Source organism: Bubalus kerabau, chromosome 20 (assembly GCF_029407905.1).
Source record: "Bubalus kerabau isolate K-KA32 ecotype Philippines breed swamp buffalo chromosome 20, PCC_UOA_SB_1v2, whole genome shotgun sequence".
Lineage (NCBI taxonomy): Eukaryota > Metazoa > Chordata > Mammalia > Artiodactyla > Bovidae > Bubalus > Bubalus kerabau.
In genome coordinates, this window is record NC_073643.1 from 48,812,982 (window position 1) to 48,839,188 (window position 26,207).

The 26,207-nt window shown below is 47.2% G+C and overlaps 2 protein-coding genes and 1 long non-coding RNA gene across 8 annotated transcripts in view; 2 read left to right on the forward strand and 1 right to left on the reverse strand.

Moving 5' to 3' along the window:
* Positions 1-2,040: 2,040 nt before the first annotated feature.
* On the reverse strand, positions 2,041-18,144 carry IL17RB (interleukin 17 receptor B). 6 transcript variants are annotated; one of them, XM_055558230.1, is made up of 11 exons: positions 18,005-18,131; positions 16,236-16,260; positions 15,387-15,527; positions 13,537-13,664; positions 12,794-12,920; positions 10,902-10,949; positions 9,331-9,473; positions 8,892-8,957; positions 7,585-7,684; positions 6,370-6,468; positions 2,041-3,615 (listed from the first exon to the last, which is right to left on the reverse strand). In XM_055558230.1, the coding sequence occupies exons 1-11, from the start codon at positions 18,062-18,064 to the stop codon at positions 3,059-3,061; spliced, it is 1,494 nt and encodes a 497-aa protein (XP_055414205.1). In that variant the 5' UTR covers positions 18,065-18,131; the 3' UTR covers positions 2,041-3,058. The 6 variants fall into 6 exon arrangements, with proteins under 6 accessions (XP_055414205.1, XP_055414204.1, XP_055414206.1 ...); XM_055558229.1 differs by lacking the exon at positions 16,236-16,260 and having other exon boundaries at positions 18,005-18,144; XM_055558231.1 differs by lacking the exons at positions 8,892-8,957; positions 16,236-16,260 and having other exon boundaries at positions 18,005-18,144.
* On the forward strand, positions 6,997-11,904 carry LOC129635328 (uncharacterized). The gene is made up of 2 exons (XR_008706226.1): positions 6,997-8,966; positions 11,460-11,904. It is a non-coding gene; the product is annotated as an uncharacterized LOC129635328 (long non-coding RNA).
* Positions 18,145-18,213: 69 nt separating the features above from the next.
* The window catches only part of CHDH (choline dehydrogenase), a 91,810-nt gene continuing 83,816 nt past the window's right edge, over positions 18,214-26,207 (forward strand). The window contains exon 1 of the mRNA XM_055558228.1: positions 18,214-18,556. The gene's annotated coding sequence lies outside the window, so the exon portion shown is untranslated. The remainder of the gene's footprint in view (positions 18,557-26,207) is intronic.

Here is a 26,207-nt window from a genome sequence, read left to right on the forward strand (position 1 = left end):
GTAAGCTGCTTTTGTAGTCAGGACATTTGAGAATAAATATGAACTTAGTCTTCCGTGGTGAATTTTCCTGGTCTTCCTCGGGGTCTCAGACTCCCGATGATGTCCATTGCTGCAGTAGAGTGGCTCTCAGGTGGTGAAGCCCTTCCTTTAGGTTGACTTCTGAGTGTTAGGCCGTCTCAGGTACCCATGAGGGGTGGGTGTGTGACTGTGTACCTGAATTGTGAGAAATGTCTGATTACACATTTTCCCTCTTGTATAGCATAAACGTATGTCATGACTTCTGTATGCTGCTAAAATTCCTTAGGGAAAAAAAGGTGTTTTTGTTGTTGTTTCTTTCCATTTTTAAAATTTTCTCTTGGATTACAAAAAGTAGCGGGGCCCATTCAGGTCTAGATTTCCAGAAGCAAAGATTTAAGGTTGGGCTGGTTGGCTTTTGTTACCCACATGATCTGGGGTGGGCTTAGGAAAGGAAACCAGTCACTATTTGACCAGAACAGAAACAGAAAAGGCAAACTCATTTTCTTCCTAAAGCCAAATAGAAATGGTTTATATATAATTTAGACAAGGTACCTGTCATAATTACTAACTTAATCATTAGCTCCTCGGTCTTCCTTGACCTGAAAAACAAGTGAAAGTTCTCAGAGTACTTCTTGTTCAGTATGATCTCTAGAACTGGGGCTGGGGGTGGGACTGGCAGAAAGACAAAGTAGGTGAAGGTAAGAGACTCAGGCAAGTGGAATACAGAAACAAGGATGGTTGGGAGCTTTCCCTGGCGGTCCACTGGTTAGGACTCAGCGCATTCACCGCTGTGATGATAGGTTCAATCCTTGGTCAGGGCAGTAAGACCCTGTAAACATTGGGGCCAAAAAAAAAAAAAAGGATGGCTGGAAGTTTAGGACATTGAGAAATACTAGAGTATTTTAAATAAATAGGATTATCTTGAGTGTGTGCTCAGTAGGTTGGAAACAAAGAGCCTGCCAGTGTGACAAAATTTTAACTTGCTTCTCTTCTTTGGGATGCTTGCCTTCAATCTGAAAACTGTATGCTATTTTAATTTTTTTTTTTTTTTTAGTTTTTAATTAAGTTTATACACTATGATTTTACGTTTCTGGGTTGTTTCAACACAATTTAATACTAGCTACCTAGTTCTAAAAGCATAATGAATTCTGTTTATAATAGCTTTTCACATAATAGCAATTTGCTCTTAAAACTGGTAGAGGTTGATTCAGAGGAACTTGGTTTCTGGTCCATGTTTTGACATACGTCATGTCCATTTTTTACTATCAGCACTTAAAAGCACCATGCAAACTGAACACAACGAGTGAGTAAGCTTTACCACATTAACTGTATTGCCTCAGGCATTACTAATTATTTGCTTGTGAAGCTGTACACTCTATGCTTCTTTTTTTGGTCTTTGTAAGACATGTATCCGGAGAAGGCAATGGCACCCCACTCAGTACTCTTGCCTGGAAAATCCCATGGACGGAGGAGCCTGGTGGGCTGCAGTCCATGGGGTCACTAAGAGTCGGACACGACTGAGCAACTTCACTTTCACTTTTCACTTTCATGCGTTGGAGAAGGAAATGGCAACCCACTCCAGTGTTCTTGCCTGGAGAATCCAAGGGACGGGGGAGGCTGGTGGGCTGCCATCTCTGGGGTCGCAGAGAGTCGGACACAACTGAAGCGACTTAGCAGCAGCAGCAGCAAGACATGTATCAGAGGAGTGGCATGGCCCTTTAGGGATACTCAACAAAAACATTTATTTAACAGTCGTCCACCTGAAACTGATCCACATTCTAGAGCAGATGCAGGCTTGCACTGTGTGAGAGAGACAGGCTTTCCTAGAAAAATACAAATATAACCAAATGGTAATATAACCAACTTTTGGTGACTTCTGCATTAAGGAAAAGATGCTTTGAGAAAAGTAAAAAAAATTGGAAGACTTAAAATGCCACCCATCTCTATGTTCTGTAATGCCAAGGTAGATTCTGTTTTTTTACTTAAGTAAAACAGTATAATAACTCATTTATAAAAAATTAATTACTTCAAGAGGGCTAACTTCAACATAGGAATTATTTTTGTTTTGAACATGAAAAGTTATGTATAATCAACAAACTCTGAATTCTGACAGTTAACTTCTAATGGGTAACTTTGGGCAAAGGTAGACATCAGCTCTGTAAGTGATATATTTTGTTGATGTTAAAAATCCCCTGCCCAAGAGTCAGGTAGGACATGAGGCTAGTTCAGTTGGTTCAGAGGGAGGGTCCTATGCAAATACCAGGTATAGAAGTGTTTCCACACAGAGTAGGGCATATGGTCAGTGAAGATTGGTGCAGCCTGTTATTCCCTATGTTTGTTATAAAGATTTTTGTGTGTTATAGAGGGTTTTTCACCTAAGAAGTTGTTGAACTAGTGAGGACTCTCAGTTTTGGCATTCATTAATTAAACTTAGTTACAGAGCTAAACAGTTCTACCTACTCTGCAGGGCATGCCCTATTCAGGACTGGATGTTCAGGTGGGAAATGCTTTATTACTGATTATCACAGTGGTTATAGTTTTACAGTGTTCCTGATTTTCAGATATGAAATTGAGGTTTATAGTTATAAATTTAGTTTCCGTTTTTAATGCCACAGTCTTTAGTAATATTTATAACAATTTTATTGGTATAACATTTTATTACTAGATTAAGGTGTATGTATTCCTCTGTAAATTATCCTGTTGTAAATCCTCCCTATTCCTTTTGCTCAAGCAGATACACATATGGTTGACTCTTGAACAGTCCAAGTCTGAACTGGGCAGATACACTTAAGTGCAGTTTTTTCAGTAAGTAATGCACTACACATCTGCAGATGGTTGAACCATGGATACAGATGATGGACTGTGAAGTTCTCCCTGGATTTTCCGCTGCAGAGGGGTCAGGACCCTTGGGTTGTTCAGGGTTCAGCTGTAATCCTCCCTGCAAGTAGCCTATATGGTAAACTTCAGATTCTCACAGACCCTTTTTTCCCTGTGATTGGAGGGGTCAGAAGGCTTTAGGGTCTCCTGCTTCGTGGCTGGGCTACAGGGAGCAGCAGCTGTAGCGACAGGCGCGTGGCCTTCTCCCCACCGACACACGCTGCTTGGCACGGAGGAGCTCTGCACAGAAACCTGTAGCGTCCTTCGTGAGGCGGTACGTGGGGCAGACGCTGAGCGCCCGGTAGCTGTCTGTGATGTCACCCTCTCTGAAGTAGACCACCACGTATTTGTGCAGATGAGCCTGGCTTCTCAGATCACTGCAGAAGAGGTTAAAGGCGAGGTGGAACAGGTCTTGGGAGTTCTCACAGGGGCCGCCCTTCTTGTCACAGTTACCATCACACGTGGTGCTATCATTGGAAAGAAGGAAAATGACCTTATCCGCTGCTTGCTTCTGAGTGGTAAGCCACTGCACGGGACCCATCTCGGCTATTTTCTTTTTCTGCCACTTTTCAAGGATAACTTCACTTCTGCAGCGGTTTTGAAGAAACTCAGTGAAGTAACAAACTGTGTGATGGAAGCATATTTCAGAAGGGTAAACCACAAGAACCTTAATAGAGGGCAGTAGCGTGGTAGTTGAGAAGGACGTCTTCTTGATCCTTTCTGTGGGGGAGAGAAGCATTATGTCATCTCTGCACAGCAAATAACAGGCTTTCACGCCAGTCGAAACCATGGCAGATAAATGACCCCTTGCTAGGGCACACTGGCTGAGCATCAGAGGTGTTACTACTGCCAGAGAGGAAAATATCCCTAAAGTTCCTTTCGTACACATCACCTGAAATATACCAGTACTTAAACCTTAAAGATGCTGTGAAAGATTTATTTTCTAAGTCCCTGTCACTGAGTTAGTCCTCTTGATCAAGCTCATCCCTTTTCAGATAAATTCACAGAAACTATTTAGGTTCAAAGTACTCTGTTTCAGGTGGGTGGTTGTAACTGTAGGATTTTCAGTGCCATACATAAAAAGGACAGCTGACCTCTGCCCTTTCACATCATGTTTTGAGTTGGGTCAACTCAGTAGTAATTCCATCTTCTACCTGTAGGTGGTAGGGTTTCTTTACAGTTACATAAGGTTAAGTGGTAGGTCATTTCAGCTGGTCAACTGGAATTCTGTCCTATACATGGTACAGAATGGAAGCTAGTTATGAAACTACTGTAATGAATAGATACAGGTCAAACAATTCCCACTAATAGAAGTATTTGTAAGGTCAGAGTTCGATACAGCTTGCTTACCTAAGAAAGAACACGGGATTAATCTTGTTCTATCTGTAACATCACAGACAGCTCAAAGGCTGCATTTCCATGTCTGTGTGTGGAGGGGAGGGGAAAGCAGAGGTTATCAGTGGGCCTCCCCCTAGCAGTTTATCTATATCAATACTGATATCTGATTTCTCATTCAAGTGTTCAGTGTTTTTGGGTTGGCAAGATCCTTGTTCAGTCACTCAGTCGTGTCCAATTCTTTGCCACCCTCGTGGACTGCAGCATGCCAGGCTTCCCTGCCCATCACCAACTTCCGGAGTTTGCTCAAACTCCTGTCGATTGAGTCAGTGTTGCCATCCAACCATCTCGCCCTCTGTCGCTCCTTCTCCTCCTGCCTTCCATCTTCCCCAGCACTAGTGTCTTTTCTGAGTCAGCTGTTCCCATCAGGTGACCAAAGTATTGGAGCTTCAGCTTCAGCATCAGTCCTTCCAGTGAATATTCAGCGTTGATTTTCTTTAGGATTGACTGGTTTGATCTCCTTGTAGTCTGAGGGACTCTCAAGAGTCTTCTCCAACACCACAGTTCAAAAGCATCAATTCTTTGGTGCTCACCCTTCTTTATGGCCCAACTTTCACATCCCTACATGACTATTGGAAAAAACGTACCTTTGACTATATGGACATTTGTCAGCAAAGTAATGTCTCTGCTTTTTAATATGCTGTCTAGGTTTGTTACTGCTTTTCTTCCAAGGAGCAAGCATCTTAATTTCATGGCTGCAGTCACCATCAGCATTTATTTTGGAGCCCAAGAAAAGAAAGTCTGTCACTGTTTCCATTGTTTCCCCATCTCTTTGCCATGAAGTGATGGGACCAGATGCCATGATCTTCATTTTTAAATGTTGAGTTTTAAGGCAGCTTTTTCACTCTTCCCTTTCACTTGCATCAAGAGGCTCTTTAGTTCTTCTTCACTTTCTGCCATAAGGTGTCATCTGCATATCTGAGGTTATTGATATTTCTCCCAGTGATCTTGATTCCAGCTTGCACTTCATCCAGCCTGGCATTTCACATGATGTACTCTGCATATAAGTTAAACAATCAGGGTGACAATATATAGCCTTGATGTACTCCTTTCCCAATTTGGAACCAGTCTGTTGTTCCATGTCCAGCTCTAACTGTTGCTTCTTGACCTGCATACATGTTTCACAGGAGGCAGGTATGGTCATCTGGTATTCCCATCTCTTTAAGAATTTTCCAGTTTGTTGTAATCCACACAGTCAAAGGATTTAGCATAGTCAATGAAGCAGATGTTTTTTCTGGAATTCTCTTGCTTTTTCTATGATCCAGCGGATGTCGGCGATTTGATCTCTGGTTCCTCTGCCTTTTCTAAATCCAACTTGAACATCTGGAAGTTCTAGGTTCATATACTGTTAAAGCCTAGCTGGGAGAACTTAGAGTATTACTTTGCTAGCATGTGAAATGAATACAATTGTGTGGTACTTTGAACATTCTTTGGTATTGCCCTTCTTTGGAATTGGAATGAAAACTGACCTTTTCCAGTCCTGTGGCCACTGCTGAGTTTTCCAAATTTGCTGGCATATTGAGTGCAGCACTTTCACAGCATCATCTTTTAGGATTTGAAATAGCTTAGCTAGAATTCCCTCACCTCCACCAGCTTTGTTCATTGTATGCTTCCTAAGGCCCACTTGACTTCACACTCCAGGATGTCTGGCTGTAGGTGAGTGATCACACCATCGTGCCCATCTGGGTTGTGAAGAACTTTTTTGTACAGTTCTGTGTATTCTTGCCACAGTGTTTTTCTTACGCCTTGGAAGAATTTATTTTAAAAAAGTAGGAACTAGCGTAGATCAGCTATCTCAAATAAGGGGCAATTTGTTATTAGCTATCTTTGGACCATTTCAGTCTTGGTAGGTGCCTCAGTGATTTAAAAAAAAAGGTGACTTAAAAAGGTGAGTGAAATCCTGAGTCCCAACCTTTGCTTTACCCTTGCAGGTGTAATCAGTCTTTAGGAGAGCTCTAAGGTATTAAATAAATGTTGTCTGACTCTATTCTGATGCCAAAATGTGATTGCCTCTGGAGGAAGCTCCTTTAAAAGAAAAAATCAGCGTCATTCTTTAAAGAGCTGAATTATAACCCTTACCGTGCCTCCAGATCAGATAGATGCCAGCCACCAGCACCCATGTGGCCACAAGCAGAGCGGACAGGAGGAGAGGCAGCCAGCCACGCAGCACACTTCTGTCTGGGGAGAACAGAACTTACTTATCTTAAGCAGCACACAACCAGACTTCTCTCTTATTTGAAGACTAAAATTTTTATTTGATGCTTTGTAGACAAGTTTGGGTTCCTTCAAAGCTAACAGTCAGTAGATCTTTGCAGATCAGTATTTTTTTTTTTTTTTATAGTGTCCAGGTCTTTCACTAGATGTTCAAAAAGGAGAAGGGGCCCAGGAGTTTAGGAATGGTCCTTCAAAATCACTTGGGCCTTTTACTCCACATTTTCACTGTGGTAACCAGAGTTTACATTCAGTTTTTTTTGTTGTTGTTGTTGTTCTTTGATGAATTAATGTTATTTTGGGTGCAATTACTTCATATAATACATAGTATGCATAGAGGGCATCTTTAAAGGCTGTTCTGTCAGACTGACAAATGTGAGGGTAATGCCACCTGGTCACAGGAATGCTGAGAGTCAGTTAAGCTCCAGGGTGTGAAACTGCTCAGGAATCCATAGGCACTGTGCCCACACAGCAGGATTGTCAGGAGGCTGGGTTTCTAAAAACAGCACCTTCCAACTTTTGACCCTATGCGGGCTAGTTCCGGAAGCATTTAATTTGAAAGAACTAACATCATTAAATCCAGAGAGACATTCTCCAGAACAGGCTGCTCTCAGGCACCAACGAGGTGTGTCTCCCGGGGCCACTATTCCTAATTTGTTATCCAAATGTCTGTGTGGCCGCATCGAGTTACAATAACAGCCGGCCCTGGGCCACTGAGACAGATAAGAAAGTCAAAACGCAGTGAAATGCATGTTCCTTCATACACTCAGTTCTTTTCCACCACTGACATTTTTCAGCAGACCCTTGGGGCGTTCTGAACATCTATTTTGCACCACTGGTTTTTTTTCTTTCCCTTCTTCTGTATGTCCTGCTTGGGTTAGGATCTTGATCTCATAAATGAAGCCTCATTCCTATTCCTATTGTAGCTGTTGGGCACAGAACCGCTGTCTTTCCCTGCACCCTGTTCAGCACCCACAGGCCGGGACCCTCTCTCACTCTCCCCCCACACCCCCGGCCTGTTGCATTCTGAATGGGGTAGGGCTGGGGTCCTTCCTGTCCTGAGGCTCTGTGCTGGGCACCTACCATGATCCTGAGGAGAAGAGACTCCCGTTTGTGGGCACTGCACCACGGTTCCTCTTTGTCGGATGCAGTCGTTGCCACAGGTATGGAAATACGGAGTCAGCTAAGGAGAAGCAAGGGGCTTATTAGCATTATTCCTACTTTTCACCAGAACTTCTCATCCCTTTTTTTCTAGCTTCAACCCCTCTCTGGCATTGTAGTAAGGCATTTTTTTTTCCCCTTGGTCATACTTCTGTTATAAAGCCCTAAAATCCAGACCAGTGACCCAAGACCAGACACCTCCTACAACTCCTGGGTTATGGATCTAAACTTTGTACATGTTGCTGAGAGGTTTTGCATGCTCAGTTGTGTCTGACTGCAACCCCATGAACTGTATGTAGCCCACCAAGCTGCTCTATCCATGGGATTTCCCCAACAAGAATACTGGAGTGGGTTGCCACTTCCTTCTCCAGGGAATCTTCCCGACTCGAATCAAACCCGCATCTTTTGCATTGGCAGGCAAATTCTTTACCACTGAGCCACATGGGATGCCCACTAAGAGGTTAGTTTTCTTATCTAAAAGGGTTAGGTTGCATCCTAATACATAAATATGTCCTCAAAAAATAGGGCAGTGGGACGCCTCTTGACCTAATCAGCACTTTTAAGTCCCTTGGGACTAGGAGAGTCTGGTTCCTTAGAAAAGAGGTGCAGTTCTAACAGGCTTATGGGTATCTGCTCCCCTGGGCATGTCTGAGTGCTGCCTTTATGTCCCCAGGAATGAAGAACAAAAGAGTCTTATATCTTGGGTGTGGCTCTGTTCCAGTGGGACCCTCAGTAACATGAACTCGGAGCAGAAAGAGCCCTCAGAGCATCTGCTGGTCTGACTTCTGTTCTCCAGTGGACTAATCACAGGCCCCAAGAGGACAGAGTTGCCCTTCAAAGTTCATAAACCGATCAGGAACCCAAACCTTCTAAATTCAAATCCTTTTTTACTTCATTTTGCAGTGGAAATGGAGGCTTGGGATAACAAAATGGTATTCCTGTCTCAGAATTCCTTTGTGGCTCTGTGACAGCAAATGGGAATAAAAACACATTGGAAAGTCATCAGCCACTCACAGAAGCCAAAGGGACCGTGACAGTAAGTTCACCTTCCTGACCTCATGGATTCCCCATCAACATCACATAATGGCAGAGAGGCTGCCGGCAGAAGCAAGCCGAGGAGAGAACGCATCTGCTCCAACCAGAATGAACCGCTCAAAAGCAGCGAGTGGCGGTGCAGTGGGTCAGTGAGCCCCGTTCTGTCCGCGCCAGAGCAACTTGTTCAGCTTTACCTGGACCACAGCACCTTCACTCTCCCCAGTCACGTGAACCACCACGGAAGTTCGAGTTAGTTCTTTCTGGTGCAGGTGAGTGAGACAAAATCAAGAATTAGGAGCATAGGAGGGAGTAGGTTAAAGACTACCAGTGAAGCCACTGCTCTTCCCAGACTGACTGGAACTCGTTAATTTGCGTGAGCCAGATTCACTCTGTACTTCTGAGACCTCTACCTTTGGTGGGTTTTAGGTTCACAGGGATGTTTCCAGAGATGCCCCCAGGGGGCTTGGTTTTGTTTTTTTTTTTAATTAATCAAAATAGCCCAGCACGTTTGTATATCAGTCAGTCCTGCCTGTTGCTCTCTCAAAAGAGTCTGTCCAGGGAAGTTCCCCAAGGGAAAGAGAGCTGGGGGTGGAGGACAGGACTGGTCTTGAGGACATGAGGGGAAGAAAGCACCTCTGACACGTAGGAAGTCCCAATCACGGCGGTACTTTGGATGAGCGCCATGTATCTGTCTCCAAGGGGACTGGTGGTAAAATTCACTTCCACCATGTTCGCGCTCCTCTTACAAGCGGTGATGTTTGGCTTCCACAGACTTCCTGTGAGTTAGGAGAAATCACAAGGATGGAGCTGCAAACTGAGCCCTCAGTTAAGTCCCCAAAAGGGCTTGACCAAAACCGATGTCTGTTCTGAGGCACACCTCCACGAGATACAAGCCACTACACAGCATGTCTTTTATTTATCATCTCAGAGTAACGTGCTGCGCAAGAAAGTTTAGTGACCCCACGTCACTGCTTTGCTGAAAACAGCTTCCCTGGGCTGACGGTGATGGGAGGCACAGGCGGGGTTCTACTGCTCTCTCTTCTACTCTCGGCATCCATTTGGAGTGAAGGGCTGGGGGTCAGGATTTCTCCCTTTCCGGGATGGGGAGCAAGAGCCACAGCTTAGGAGACATGTCTGGGTTTATAGAGCGAGTGAATTCAGCTAGAGCTAGAATACTCTGGATTCCAGAACTCCATCCATCAGCCTGCTCTGCCCCAGCTTAACCGAATGTCAGGAAATAAGGAAGTGCCTCATGGCTTAAAAGAATACCCTGACAGGTCTACTCTGAGAAAAGCCAGTTGTTTCAATCATGTGCCTTGCAAATCAGCACTTGGTTATTTCCAGGAACATGATATAGAAGAGCATGCATTATTTTCCCCACCCAGGAGGCCATTTCAAGCCCTCACTCCCAACTTTCGTACTGTTTTTAGGGGTTGGGTCCCAGGACTGATTCAAGGCCCTCGGGCCCCCTACACCCCACAGGGTCCTCCGCTCCAGATGCTGGCAGGAGGCCACAATGAGGCGCAAGCTCCAAGTCCACCATCAGCAGGAGACACATGCTTGGTCTGCTGAGGTTCACAAGGACACCTGTGGGGTGGGGGTGCCTAAAAGACAGGGGCTGGTGCCTCCAAACCATTAGCCTCATTAGCACCCTAAGACTGTCATTACCCAGAAATGCACAGAAATTCTTGTAAACACCTTGGAAATTGGATGGTTGGGACTGATTAACCTGAAGGGGCTTATTTCAAAAATCAGAGGGTAGGGGCAGTTTCTAACAGCCTGCCTGTGAGCTGTGACCCCTGTGAGGTCACAGGTTGGGAGCATGCTTCTAGGCCATTACTTTAGCTAATGCTGCCACCTGGAATGTTTGCAAATCCAGGTAGGTCCCTGTGGCCACAGTTCAGTGGTGCTGGTGTCTGAGTGGGTGGAGGACTTTAATAAATGGAGTCCCATCCAGGCAGAGAGAGCCTTTGTTTGAGGCTAAAATGTTACTTTAATCAAGGGAATGGGGTGTTTTTCCTGTGACTTGCTCACCACATAAACCTACCAAGAGTTTGTCAGGTTGGGGATCAGCCTTCACTGAGCAGTTTGGATACATAATAGACCTACTCTAGGCCTCAGTTCCTTCATCGTAAAAAGTCTGATTGAGCTGTGCTGGCTATGGATTTCTTCTCATAACAAAAGCAAATGCTGAATTTACTTACCTGCCTCGATGCATTTTTTTTTATATTTCATTACGTGGTCCAGGCACCCTGGAAATTTGAAAGTTTTCACATTTTAGAAAAAATTAACCCTGCTCCACCACAGTGCCAACACGTGTGCACACAACACATGCTTACACACCTGTAATGAATTGCCAGAACATTTCAGATGAGGTCAGATAGCAGATGTAAATAAGATGCTAACATACTGTTAAACAGAAGACTATCTACCTGCGAAGTGATAACCAGAATCTAATTTGAATACAGCCTTTATCAGAATGCTATCTGTGATCCCCAAGAGAAGACCTCGAAACCAGCCATTCTTGAAAAAGGAGGTTTGGTATTACGTGTAGATACTGCCCCTTCCAAGAGGTGGAGCTTAATCCTACTCTGTACCCGTCCGCCCCAGGGTGGGGTAGACTTAGTGATTTGTTTCCAAAAACTAGAGCTGGGGAAGGGAAAGATACTAGATTACATGGAGAAACCTGGCAAGATACCACTTAACAGTGACAAAGGTGAGCATCACCTGTGATGCCCTGTGCATGTCCCCCGCCCCAACAGGTGCCACAAGAAGAGTGCTTCACCTGTGTAGAATTCTCATCAAACTCCTATATCCCCAGTCTGATCATGAGACAAACACCTGACAAGCCCAGATTGGGGGAACATCCTGCAGGAGGCATGGCCATCACTCCTCAAGACTCATGGTCGTGAAACACGGAAACACTAAGAGACTGCCACAGACCAGATGAGATGGAGAAGACACCGGGGACTAAATGCCACTGGGACAGAAAGACGACATTAGTGGAAAAGCAGATGAAATCCAAATAAAGTCTGGACTTTAGTTCATAGAAATACCAGTGCTGGACTCTTAGTTTTGACTAATAGATTGTGGTAACATATCCTGTGTAAAAGAAAAGCCTTTCTCAACAGTAAGAAACTGGGTGAGCACTATATGGGAACTCTTTGTACTAGCTTTGCAACTTTTCTATAAAAGTATTCCAAAATATTTTTAAAATGAGATTTGGTCTCACCAAGAAACCTGGGAACTACTGTGTAGTAAATGATGTGATGCTGAGAATACACTAGACCAGAACCAAGGAATGCAAACAGATTGGAAATTGCCCCCATCTTGCTTCAGTGCCAGCTGGCACAGGGACAGGCGTGGGGACAGAACAGATGACCCAGCCCGAGCCGGAGTGATGTGGGAGCTGCTGGGGCCAGGCACTGTGCTGGGCCCTCCTCACTGGAGACCTTGTCTCATCCTCACACTGACCCCATGTGTGATCATGCAGGTGTGACACCAGAGGGCTGAGCGTGTGTCATAGAGCAAGGGAAAGAACCAGTGCTCACCTCAGTGCCATCGGCCTCTTCTCCCAGCTCAGGGGGCAGACCCACTGGAGTCTGTACATCCTCAGAGACCAGCCACACATGGTCAAACTACACATCCTGCCCAGAAGCTGAGACTGGAACAAGCGTTTTGCGTCGACCGCAGAGAATGGCAGATGTGCATCGGTCAAGAAGGACCAGAGTTTGACCAGCAGCTTCACTGCGCTGTGTGTATAACCTGGGCAACTTTCTTAAGCTCCCAGTTTTTTTTATCTGTAAGTCAGGGCTGTCCCAACCTTGGGGTTTTTGGCAGCCCGAGTGAGATGATGGGTGTCAAGTGCTCAGTCAGTGCCCGATGCACAGGAATGGGCTTTCCCCTCCATTTCACCTGACTCAGTCCTCTCCTTGTGAGTGAGATGCAGTTGTTGTATCCCTAGTACACATGAGGAAACCGAGACTCAGCAAGGCCAAACATCTCATCCAGGGGACCTGGCCTGTCTCTACCAAACCACATACCAGATCAGGTGTCCCAGCAAGACAGAGAATAAGACAGGAGTGAGGATGTGTACCTGGGGAGGTGAAGTTCACAGCCATGGAGGGACCGTCCTCATTCATATTTGCATTGGGGATGTTATGGGCCCCAATGAAATAGACTGTGTTCAGCTCGACAGGAAAACCAATGTAGGAAAACGTCCACTGCAAAGCAAAGCGGGAACCCTTGAATTGCCACGTCCTTTTCATCTATAATTTCATTCCTTAACCCACTGCTAAAACTCATGTCTCTAGCCAATGTCTACTAAGGAAATTGACCCCACACAGTTTGCCAACGTAACCCACAGAATCAGAGAAGTGTCAAATTCTAGAGCCAGGATATAATTTAGGGTCAGTTTCCCTCACTTGGGCCCCCCTGCTGGCTCAAACGGTAAAGAGTTTGCCCACAATGTGGGAGACCTGGGTTCAATCCCTGGGTCAGGAAGATCCTCTAGAAAAGAGAATGGCAACCCACTCCAGTATTCTTGCCTGGAGAATTCCATGAACAGAGGAGCCTGGCAGGCTACAGTCCATGGAGTCGCAGAGTTGGACATGACTGAGCGACTAACACTTCCCTCACTTTGCTGATGGGGAAATTGAGGCCCAGGGATGCTGACTTGCCCAAGGCACACAGCAGAGAAATGGCCCCAAGTGGGATTTGAACCCGAACATCCAGGTTCCAGGTTGTAGCTGTCAGCAGCCTGTATGAGAATACAAATCCACACCCCCAACAAAGGACCCAGATTACTGACAGCCCTCCCAAGTGTCTCCAAGTGCTTACTTTGCCACCAGAGGGTCTGGTCTGAGTCTGGAAGGCCTGGGTGTAATTGCACCTGATGCAGCTGTAGGACTGGAAGTGGCTTTTGCCCATCACGCAGATCTTGGTGGCCTTCAACAAGCGGATGCTGGCTGCCAAGGTGGGTAAGAGGGCAGTTGTGTATTTAGTGCTTCCTCTGTAGCTGATTTGATGCTAGACAGCCTACCTGCCTTCACATTCACCGTGGCCCTCAGAGGTAGGCACTATGATTGTTCCTGGTTTACAGAAGGGGTGAGCGAGGCTGGGAATTGCAGGGAGCTGTGCCATAGCTTACAAAGGTCATCAGGGACAATATGGATTCAGATTCCAAAGCCTTTCCTCCTCATAGGTGAGCCTGAGTTTCACAGGCACCTGCAAAGAGGAGGCTACCTTTACACTATCCTGGACCTCTGTTAAGAGGAACAGGTGTGCTGTGTGGAGCAGAGGCCTCTCAGAGTGTCCTCAGCAGCCAAGCCTGTTCTGTCGGTACCTTTATCCTTGCTGGTCCATCCCTGCAATGCCTTTTCCTCCTGTTCTTGGCCTCACCAGCTCTTTCTCCTTCAAGGCCCAACTCATGCACCACCATCTACAATGACAGCTAACAAACACAGGAGCTTACTGTGTGCCAGGGATGAAGCCAAATGCCATCTAATTTACTGTGGTCTCACCAGGGCCTGCTCCTCCTCCTCTCCCCTCAGGCCTGCCAAAGATGAAGTACAGGTCCCTCCAGGATTCTCCTGACAGTCTGTCTGCCTCCCGCTGGCCCCTGAGAACCTGACTGAGCAGGAACTGGAGCTCGCTCACTTCCCCGTGCTTGGCACTCCCAGATTATGACCATATGGAATTTAGCTGAATTTAGTGAGGGGACTCTACAGACATGAGCTTTAGGCCCCCAGTATTGGTTCATCCAAAGTGCCTCAGAGAAATGCTAGGACTTCCATGATGTCCTTTGGGAGATGGAAAAGTTATCTACCCAAGAGAAGGTTTTCCTAAACCTGCAAGATCATCTCTGGCCCTATCCGTTTCCTTCCATGAAGAGCAGCGTAACATGTAAAAATGCATACCACCACCAGCACACCACCTGATGGGTTTTCGCACCTGTGCAGCCAGTACCCAGGTTAAGGAACACCCCGGGAGTGCCCCTCAGGCCTCCTTTCAGTCACTCCCCACCCAAGAATGGGCTTTTCTGGTGGTTCAGATGGTAAAGAATCCACCTGCAATGCAGGAGACCTGGGTTCAATCCCTGGGTTTGGAAGATCCCCTGGAGAAGGGAATGGCTACTCATTCCAGCATTCTTGCCTGAGGATCCCATGGACAGAGTAGCTTGGCAGGCTACAATGAGTGCATAGGGTCACAAATAATCAGACATAATTGAGCAACTTTTATCCAAGAATAGCCACTGTCCTGACTTCTGACTACAGAGAGTTTTGCCTGTTTTGCACTTTCTGTTAGTGGAATCATCTGGTGGGTAGGACCGCAGGCCTGCATCTAGAGGCGTAAGTATGAACGCCCGAATCTAGCTTCTTTTGTTTGTGAGATTCAGCCACACATAGTTATAAATCATTCATGCTAATTGATATACTGGATTCCGTTTTGTGAATCTAAGTCTACTGTCAGGCATTGAAGGCATTTTATTTTTGGCTGTTTTGAATACTGCTACTGTGAGCATTCTAGTCCGTGGCTTTGAATATGTATGGCATGTATCTGGTGTATCTGTGGCATGCATGTATGTGTTCTGTTGGGTATGCCAGGAAGGGACGTCATGGGTCATAGAGTCTGCCCATTTCTGCTTTAGTAGACATGTCAGGCCTTACCGTTGATTGATGCAAACTTACCATCTGCCCGGAGTATCCAGCTTATGTTCATCAAAATTGAAGAGTCCTCCAGGTCAACATTGCTTTTAATAGTTTCCACTTGGAGGTCCCTCAGGTCTCCTGGGGTCAGGGTGTGTCGGACCATCCATTCTGGAGACGGTCCTGGGAGAAGGCAAAACTGCCCATGACACCCTTCCCCCAGCCCAGTCCAATGCCACTTGCTCTACATGACCCACTGTGAACACCCCTCACTCACAACTCAGCTCTTCTTTCAGCTAAGGCAGGCCAGACATTTCTCAGTGCTGGCTGATGTGCAGCCAAGGTGATGCTGAACCTCCTAGGCCCAACCTACAGGGCACATGTGCCCACTCTGGGTCCCTTCATACATATGTATGTATCTAATTTATTTGACATGTTTATTAGAATCGCTTCTGCCTACCGCCACACCTCAGCCTGGACTCCAGCCAGCTTACCCTCATGACTCCCCCTTCCTACCCCTTAGTCTCTGTCAGTACCATCTCTTCTCCAGCTCACTATGTCCATCCACATTTCTTGGGCAGAAACACACCCATTCTTTAAATGCTACCATCTCCAACACTCCTTCTTCTCTAAAATATTTGCTTCCTGTTCCCAAGTGTAAATGACGTCCCTCCCATGGCACTTGATCTCCTGTGCCTCTTTCCAGCCAGGAGGCCAGCCCACCCGAAACCCTGGGAGCTCTGCCTTGGGCAGATGGAGGCTTCACCCGCATCAGCTAACCAAGCAGAGGTTCACCCTGCACCTGGTCTTCGATGACCTACTGCCGGGATTCAGGTCCCCTGAAAGTCCACCTGTACTTCTGATGTAAAGCCCTGTTTCTAGTGCACCTACCGGGTTCAGAGCCACACTGAATTGTCTGCAAGAGAGAAAGAAACCGAGTGCCATGTTGAATACCAGCAAACCACAAGACTTCATTTGCCAAATTAGACAAAACACCATCTTTTCCCTTAAATGCATATACAAATGATGCATGTTCAAAGGAAAGCTGATCTGGTCCCACCTCACAGTTTGGGAGACATTAAGCAGCCCTATGATAGGCTATGATGGGCCATAGATTAACCACCATTTACTTGAACCTCAAGCCTGGCCATCATCTCCCTTAAAGATCAAAGGTGGGTTTACACCCCTCTCTGCAGCTCAGCCTTCCCTGCCACAAGCAGAGGATAACTCTGGACCATCACGGAGGCCCCTTCACACTAACTGTAGCCTTCAGGGACAGTCTAGAATATTTATTGAGTTTCCCCAGGTTAAAGACAGGCTGTGCCAAGAAGAGCAGAAGAATGCAGTCCATGGTCCCTTTCCAAGGTTCTTTAAAAAAATTCCCCTTCTGATATAAAAGGACTCACTCGAACTATTTACCAAATCATAAAGCAACTATGATTTCATCATGTTATCTTTTAAAAAGAACTTATAAAGAATATCATCAATATCTAAGAAAGGCTGATATTAAATCCTTTGGATTAACTGCTCATGTCTTTTTATAAGAAAAAGTAATTAGTCCTTTGGTTTGGGAATAAAATTCAGGACCTAAAAGGAAGCAGCAAGTTCCCGTGACACAGATGACACAGTGCGGGTAAGTCCACCAGCTCCGGAATTTGAGCCCTCGCAGCCTCAACATTTCTCAACACCATGAAGACCGAAGGCAAGACTTTGTTGATTTAAGTAATATGAGTTGGGTGGAACTGTCAGTCGCTCATCTTTGTCTTTTTAAAGCTGAACTCCAAGGGATGTCACCAGACAGTTTTTTAAACAAGCCACCATGGTGATACTGGGAGCTAAGTTCTTATCAAGGGGCTCCTGAGATAACTTTTAGAAAGAAGCAAAGCCACAGCTCTAAGCTTTGTACAGAGTTCAAGCTACAGGCCTAGTAGCAGGTACTGCAAAAGCAATGAATTCTTCCTCTAGGGGGAAGGTAGGGGTGCGGTGGAGTGAGGGGGTGGGCTCCGAACTGAGACAGAGGACAAGGAGAGGAGCTGAAGACATCAAGGCAGGATGCCTTTCCATCAGCAAATGACATCACGCTTTTATGCTGCGTGCTATGCTTAAGGGCAGCAATATAGCTTCAAACGCTATTTTGCAAATGAGGTTTTGTTTGAAGACCCAGAAAAGTCCCTCAATCCTTTAAGGCAGGGGAAGAAGGGAAAGCTGCAGAGTTCAGGGGCTTAGCTCTGGGGACAAGAGCCCCAGTATAGCAAAAAGAACACGGCAAAAAAGGCGACTGGAATGTAGAAGCAGCTCTTGCGACCCCAGAATAACAATAGTGAACGCCTACTAAGTGCTAGGCTCTTTGCTGCTATTTTACGGCCCCTATTTTAGCTGTCCTTCACTAAATCCTGGTGAGTGAGGTATATAACCCTTCAGTTAGACAGATGAGGACACGAGGCTCATTGAGCATAGATGGCTGGATCAAGAACGCATGGTGACATCCGAACCCGTCTGATTCCCTCGCCGCAGACTTAAGCAGTCCGACCCCCGATCCCGCCTTCAGACAGCCCTCTGCGAACGCCTCGGAGGAGCATGAGCTGATGGGTTGGGACGCGTTTGGGTCCGGGTTTGAGGGACCGGAACGTGGGAGAGGGGAGCGGACGGGGGGTGCTTACCGGCTCCGGAGGCACGGCCCCCCAGCACAGCGCGGCCAGGCTCAGCAGTACTAGCGACATCGCGGGGCCACCGCCCGCCACCGCGCGGGGTCCGGATCGGCATCGGGCCGCGCTCTTATCCAGGCGCCCGGGGCCACACCTCCGGGCTCCGCCTCCCCCAGCACCGCCCGGGTAGGGGCGGCCCTCTGGCGCCCTCCCAGGGTGGGGAATGTAAGTGCCTGGCCTGCAGGGGTAGCGCGGGATGAATACCCGGGTCCGAGCGTCTCCCGCGCAGCCACGCACGCGCCGGCCCAGCGCACCGGTGCGTGCGGTGAGCCAGGTGCGCGAGTGCGCGCACGACCCGCCCGCCCCAACCCGCAGGCCCGCCTGGCGGTCGCTCGCCGCCCGGAGCAGGTCGGGTCTGAGACGCCCGCGGTGCCCCTCCTGGCCGCCCGGAGCGCGCGGAGCGCGGGCGCTGCCGGTTAAAGTGTAGCGGGGCTGGGCCGGGCCGCTGGCGCCAGCTCCTCCGACTCCGCCGCCGACCGTCCCGGCACTCGGACCGACCTGCCCACGGTGAGTAGTGGGGAGGCGCTAGACCCGGGGCCGTGGCCGCACTCCGGAGCCCGCGGCCGGGTCGGGCCGGGAGGTCGAGTGGGTCTGGAGAACCCAGGCTGGACGCTGAGGTTGCCCCCCCCCTCCACCCCCGGGAAACAAAACGTGTGGGACGGGAACAGCAGAGTCGCACTGAGTTACTCGCAGAAATTTAAGTTGTGTGTAATTTGTGTAGTAGAAACCGTCCCTATCGCTGGTTTTCTGGTCAATGTATCTTTCCACAAAATGAGACCTGATGCTAACAGTTGGGTCTCCGAAGAAGAAAGCCTTCACCCTTTGGGTTTGGAGGCGAGTTCTTGAGTTTCAGGGAGCTCGGGATTTCTGAGCAAAATTTGCAAATTAAATGCGGCCTCAGAGAGCCGACCTAGCTGCTCAGAACCAAGTAGGGTCTGGGAATTGCATTTAACTTGATCTCGCTGGTTAATTCTGCGCAGATGGACCAGACCCATTCTTTGAGAGACATAGTGGGTTTGGGGAAAGGTTAATGAAAATCAGCTGGGCTAACAGTGAATCAGTGTTTGAAACTCTTCCCCTTTAGGCACCTGGGTTTGCAGAGGAGGGGGAGGGTGACCAACTCAAGGTCCCTTAACCTTCTAGGCTGAGTTAGCTCCACTCTTTAGATGGGAGACCAAGGCCTAGGGAGGCATGGAGTTGTCAGCTGGTGAAAAGTTGACTTAGTCAAGCAGTTGTTTTGCTGAGGTCCTGTGTACCAGTCCTGGCCCAGCTGCCTGATTCAAATTTTGGCCAGCATGGAGCAGGCCCCAGTCTCAAGGTTGGCTGGGGATTCTGGCATGCACATATGTGAGATGCAGGCGATGTTTTCCTGAGGGTTGGTCTGGTTCCTCATCAAGGTGAGTGGCTCAGGTGAGGGTATTGCCTCACCCACGCCTGGGGCTGGGTCACCCGCGGCCCCTTGCTTAACGTCTCTGAGTTGCTTTGAGCCCTAGCCCTGTAGTCCCAGAGATCACTTGCAGCTCTAATAGTTGTGTGTATTCTTGAGCCAACGTGTGCAGGATGCCCGTGCTGGCATGCAAGTTGCCAGCTAACAGGTGCCCTTGGACTGAGAACGCGGGCGGTGAGAATATGTTCGAGGGCATGTGGGCTCCCCACTTCTGCCATGGAAGTGCAGATGCAGTCTCATCTTCCTGCTCATGGGATTACAACCCTTGTCTGTGGGGTGCCAGACGTTTTGGTGATGGTCATTTTTCAGTGTTAGGAAGGTCACCTGGCTGGCTATGCCAGGCCATGGGAAGTCAGTCCCTCTGAGGGCAGTGAGAAGAGGCCGCAATTAGTCTGAATCTGTTCGCTGGACGAATAGCCTAGTGTCTGTATGGGCCAGGCTCCAGGCTGCACCGGCTTTACAGCCATGCCCCAAAGCAGGCCCTGTTGTGAGAGCTTGGGCTCTTGAGGGTCAGGGCTCTGGGGGTGACCAGGGATGCAAAGGTTAGTCCTGGAGACAGAGTTTGTGAGTCAGACATTTATAGGGGTTAGTAAAGTGGGGAAACAGTGTCAGACTTTATTTTTGGGGGGGGCTCCAAAATCACTGCAGATGGTGATTGCAGCCATGAAATTAAAAGACACTTACTCCTTGGAAGGAAAGTTATGACCAACCTAGACAGCATATTCAAAAGCAGAGACATTACTTTGCCAACAAAGGTCCGTCTAGTCAAGGCTGTGGTTTTTCCAGTGCTCATGTATGGATGTGAGAGTTGGACTGTGAAGAAGGCTGAGCGCGGAAGAATTGATGCTTTTGAACTGTGTTATTGGAGAAGACTCTTGAGAGTCCCTTGGACTGCAAGGAGATCCAACCAGTCCATTCTGAAGGAGATCAACCCTGGGATTTCTTTGGAAGGAATGATGCTAAAGCTGAAACTCCAATACTTTGGCCACCTCATGTGAAGAGTTGACTCATTGGAAAAGACTCTGATGCTGGGAGGGATTGGGGGCAGGAGAAGAAGGGGACGACAGAGGATGAGATGGCTGGATGGCATCACCGACTCGATGGACGTGAGTTTGAGTGAACTCCGGGAGTTGGTGATGGACAGGGAGGCCTGGTGTGCTGCGATTCACGGGGTCGCAAACAGTTGGACACGACTGAGCAACTGAAATGAACTGAAAGAGGGGTGGAGAAGGAAATGGCACCCCACTCCAGTACTCTTGTGTGGAGAATCCCGTGGACAGAGGAGCCTGGTGGGCTACTGTCCGTGGGGTCGCACAGAGTCGGACCCGACTGAAGTGACTTAGCAGCAGAGAGGGGAGGTGGATAGGGTCCCAGGAAGGAATATTCCCTATTCCCTTCTTTCTGTAAGATCCTAGAGTGAAGGAGCAGCCATGGTGTCAGGTGAGACAGAAGGGCCAAGAGTGGCCTGGCCTGCGGTGGGCCCCTGACTTAGATCTTCGGCAAGAAGTGTTGAGACAAGGCATGAGAGGAAGTGGCTTTCAAGATGGGAGAAGGCTGGTTTTCTTCCAAGAATGAGCAAGGTTGAGATAGTTTCTCCAGGAAAAGAAGCTGATGGGCAAAGGAGAGGAGAAAGGCGAGGCGAGCAAAATGCCAAGGTGGCTGAGCATCAGGTCGAAGGAGTGGGAGGGGGGAACCAGAGCAGCGGATGCTGGCCATTGACTTGGGATGCAGACCGAGTGACCTCCCCATGCCCTGGGTGCAGGGCTGGGCGTGTGTGGGCACAGAGATGACACCACCCTGTCTTTGGTTCTCTGCTGCCCATGGCCAGGTCTGAAGGCAGGACCGCAGAGTGAGTAGTCCCGAGTGATCCCTTTAGCCACGGCTGGTGTGCTCTGTGGGCCAGCAAAGTGTGCCTGTTCAGTAGGAGGGGTCCACACTTGCTCGGAAGGTCATTCTGAAAAGTGTTCTTCCATGAGAGGGCCTTGCTGGTTAAGCATGGAGCCTCCGAGCTGGCCTGCTGGAAGGAACGCCGTTTGTTGGAACGCCTAAGCCCAGTAGTGCCGTAGCTTTGTTAATGGGATGCAGGGCCCCTGTGGGTCAGGAGGTCTCAGCTGCTTCCCCTGTGACTCTGGAAGTCTTGGCCCTTCTCAGAGCCTCTGTTTCCTTTGCTGTCAAGTGTAATGGCAGTGAGGTGACTCAGGTCTGTGAGGGAAGTGCAGATGCTCTCACCTTTCCTCTTTGGCCATGAATTCTACTGCATCTGCATTTCTGAAAGAGCCTTGTGCAGCATTCCTTCTTGTCTGGGTATTTAGTAAGTGCTTATTAAATGCTTGAATGAATCAATGAATGAATGCATACCTTCCTCCAAGCCGGGGGCCCAAGCCTGCCCAATCAGAGCTGGTTTGGGTTTCCTTCTACTCTTCCTTCTCTGGTGGGGAGGAGCATCTCATCTGGAGTCTGGAGGACCCCTCTGTCCACTACCCATGGCCCTGGCCCCAGACTCCCCTGGGACAGGCTCTGTGCTGCCACTGGGGTTCACATCTGTGCTGTGCTATTCGTTCCCCAGTGCCACCCTTGAGCGAGACTCTGGGTGTCGTAGGGCCTCAGTTTCCCCTCCATAACATGGGGCTGACGTCAGTCCTGCTGGCCTGGCAGGGCTGTTGGGAGACTCTGAAGGGGTGGGAAAAAACTGGAGGACTTAAAGGTGCTGTGTAAATTTAAGGACAGGGGAGGTGGGACAAGAAAAAAACAAATGAGCCTGGGTTTGACAAGGAAATTCCTTTGGACCAAGTGCAGAGATACCTTCAGGCCGTCACTTTGGTCGGCCTCTTTGTTTCTCTGTCCTCCCCGTCCCCAGGGACAAGGCCATTAGAGGTTGTTGACCTGTCCCAGGCCTGGCCTCCGCCCACACAGGTGGAATTTTCCACTTTTTTTTTTTTCAAACATTAATCAAGGCCCCAGCGGGTCAACAGTGGATTCATTGTCTCTTGAAGAGCAAGATTCAAGCTGTTTCTGGCAGACACTGGCTGCCTCCCAGGGCCCCAGCGGCCCACCCAAGCTGGATGGGCTGTACTGGGGGCACCTCCACCCACAGTATCGCACCCCCCCACCCACCCCCACCGTGTTCTCCTCCAGTTGTGGAGTTTTGCAGAGTCAGTGGTCATGCATACTTTGAGGCAGGGACCCAGAGGACCCCCTGTTTGCCCCCTGTCCCCAGCAGGGCCACAGAGCCACAAACGGCCTCTCTGCTGCAGTGAGGAGGGCTGGCCCAGGAAGGCTCACTGGGGTTAGGTCCCTGTTAATACTACGAAACCCTGTGAGGCCGCAGCCTGTGTGTGCTTGCCTTGATCTCCACACGCACTGTCACCCGGGGCCTGGGAAAAGTCCAGAGCGCGGAGGAGGCCGGTACTGCTGTTCCCTCAAAGCCCCATCTGTACTTGGGTGACTGAGTCAGCCTGGGCCCAAGGCGGGGTTACTGGAGAAGTTGGTGGCAGGGAGCAGTGGCATGTGTGGGGCTCATACCACAGGGCTGGCCATGTATTTCTCCATCAGTGATACTTTAATTACTCTGTTATTAGTAATACCACTGTTATTCATAGTCACAGCATCACTCTCCGTACTGAAGGGGATGAGTGAGGATGCAGGGAGGAGACCAAGGAGGGACTAAGGCCACGGTATGAACTTGACAAAATTACCATGTGCTTTTGACTTTACGCCTGTAATTCTCTGAAGGGTGTTTTTGGCTCATTTCTTTTTCCTCTCATAACCAACCTAAGGAATGGGCAGCTCTGTTCCCATTTTATAGATGTGGAAACTGAGGCCCAGAGTTGCTAAACCATGAGTGGTGACAGAGTTGAGACCACAAACCATGGATCTTGACCTCCGGCTCCTTTCACTCTTTTTTTTTTTTTTTTTAAGTAGTGAAACTTCAATGTGAAACATACGGATTATGATGTTGCATATTAGTGTGAGTTATCTTGTAAGTTCATATTTGTAATTTATGTGTGTGTGTTTGACTTAAATATTCACAACCTAATAGTCAAGAGCTGTGTTTCACTCACCGGGAATTTTTAGGACTTCAGGCTCAGGAGGCAGCATCTCAAGTGACCGTGAGAGAACTGCTCCAAGGAGGCCAGGCTGGAGTAGCCAGGTTATACAGAAGCCTTACAACAAAGGGCAGGTAGTCTGAACATCAGGAGGTTATTGTTAAGTAAAGAAATCCAGATAACCCAGGTTAAGGAATTCAGCACTTCTCCGTGTATGGGAGGATGTACGATCTGAGCTCACTCAAATCATTCCTTTGATGTGCAGCTCACTTATCTGGGGCCAGTATCCTGGGTATTTTTTTTAATTACTTTATTTTTATTTGGCTGCGCTGGGTCGTGGTTGTGGCGTGCAGGGGCTTCTCTCTAGTTGTAGCACGTGAGTTTCTCATTGTGATGAAATTTTAAAATTATTTTAAGAGAGTTTTCCCAAAAGCTCATATCTCATTTACATTTACTGTAAGGTTTCATCATATCAAGTTATTTTGCTTGCAACAGATGCAATAACGTTCGTCTTATTTGACTTCTGTTAAACCTAGGTATGGAGAAGGCAGTGGCACCCCTCTCCAGTACTCTTGCTTGGAAAATCCCATGGATGAAGGAGCCTGGAAGGCTGCAGTCCATGGGGTCGCTGAGGATCAGACATGACTGAGCGACTTCACTTTCAGTTTTTACTTTCATGCATTGGAGAAGGAAATGGCAACCCACTCCAGTGTTCTTGCCTGGAGAATCCCAGGGACGGGGTAGCCTGGTGGGCTGCCGTCTATGGGGTCGCACAGAGTCGGACACGACTGAAGTGACTCAGCAGCAGCAAACCTAGGTACAATAAAGTATTATACTTAATGATTCTAAATACATGCCTATAATAATTAGATCAACAAACAAACTTTAATACCAGGTAGCATCTTAATATTCAATATTTCTCAGTTCACGTGAACCTGAAAGTCATTTTGGCCTGTTTCTCTTTATTTGTAAGTACTTTCTTTGAAATTAAATAGAGCTCTTTATGAATTCAATGTTGATGATAACTATCCTTTCCAGAAGTAGAGATATCTCATAGGTGCAATGTGTACATAAACAGTCAGAACTAGAGATATCATGGCTTTACCTAATTGTGAATCAGGTATCACAATATAAACTTGCTAGTTTACAAAGAAAAGTTGGAATACATTACATTGGCCAGCTCAGATGATTAAGGTTTTACTCTTTGTGAAGTTTGGCTGAGGGAACTTTCCCAGCCCAGTGAATTTGAGAATTGTCACTTTGTCTCTTTTTTTCCTGGGTTTCAGGTATTGCCTGATTGAGCTAATTAGGCTCAGTTTCAGGTCCTGTGGCCTGTATTTACATTTTTGTTCTGTGGAGATTTGCAAGAGACAGACAGTTGCTTTTAGTTCCCCAGAGAACAGGTCTGTCACCTAAAGGATACTGAAAGGTTGATTTCTCCAACTGTATGTTGTCAGTGAGAAGATTTCTAGCTTACCTGAAATGTACGAGTTCTGTGAGTTTCACATACCTTCAAAAGCTTGTATAAGGCCTTCAACAAAGACCCTCATTCCTAGTTTACCAGCTAAACCCAGAGAAAAATCACTACTTTTATTTTTTTATTAGCTCTTGAATTTTAGTTGGCAGTTTTTACTTATTTGTATGGCTCAGGTAATCCTATTGGTTTCCTTTAGAATGTTTAGTATTTCCTGAGGGGCAGATTTATATACCTTGTCTTAAAATACCATATAGTATTTCCCAGTGAAGCATGCCTGTCCTACAACATAATTAAACAAAAGAGATGATAATCATCTTATATAAAGCCCATTTAAATATACCAGTTTGATACACTTACATCTCAATTTTGTCAACTTTTATACCTTTACTTTTCGTTAGTGTGCAATTAACAAGCTTTCATCTTATAGGAGGACTTTTAGTTTTTGTCTTTTTATTCAGTGTTTCCTGCCCATTTATCTGTTTTTGTATAAAAGGCTCTGAGATCCCCAGAGAGAGGTTCGGTGGTGGAACTGAGGCCCTTTGGCCTGTCTGTTGCCCCAAATAATTGCTGGTCTGGTACTCAGTGTAAATTTTTCTAGCTCCTTAAGTATTTATTTTAACACTGGGGGTAAATAGATCAGACTTGTTTGGCTTTTGCTTTTGGGAACTAGTGGGGGTACCCTTTGACCCATTTAACTTTAGGTAGTGTAATATAAAACCTTGTGTTTTAACCACATAAATGTCCATTTTATTTATCATACTCTAAATAACCATCTAAAGATCTCTTTATTCATTTGAGATAATTCCTTTAAAATTATTTACCTTTTTGGAAATAGTATCTAGATTTTCCTTAAGGGTTTTTCCCATAAACCCTAATTATTGTAATGCTTTTGTTATCATCTGTAAGACCCATTGAGGGGAAGCAAAGACCACAAATGAAGCTTCCCAAACCAGTTTTTCTTACTTGTTTTAAACTACAGAAGTTCTTAAGTTAATTATTAGATATATTTTTTCCACCTTAAATTTGATTTTTGTTTTTATCAGTTCAGTTCAGTTGCTCAGTCGTGTCCAGCTCTTTGCGACCCCATGAACCGCAGCACACCAGACTTCCCTGTCCATCACCAACTCCCAGAGTTCACTCAAACTCATGTCCATCGAGTCGGTGATGCCATCCAGCCATCTCATCCTC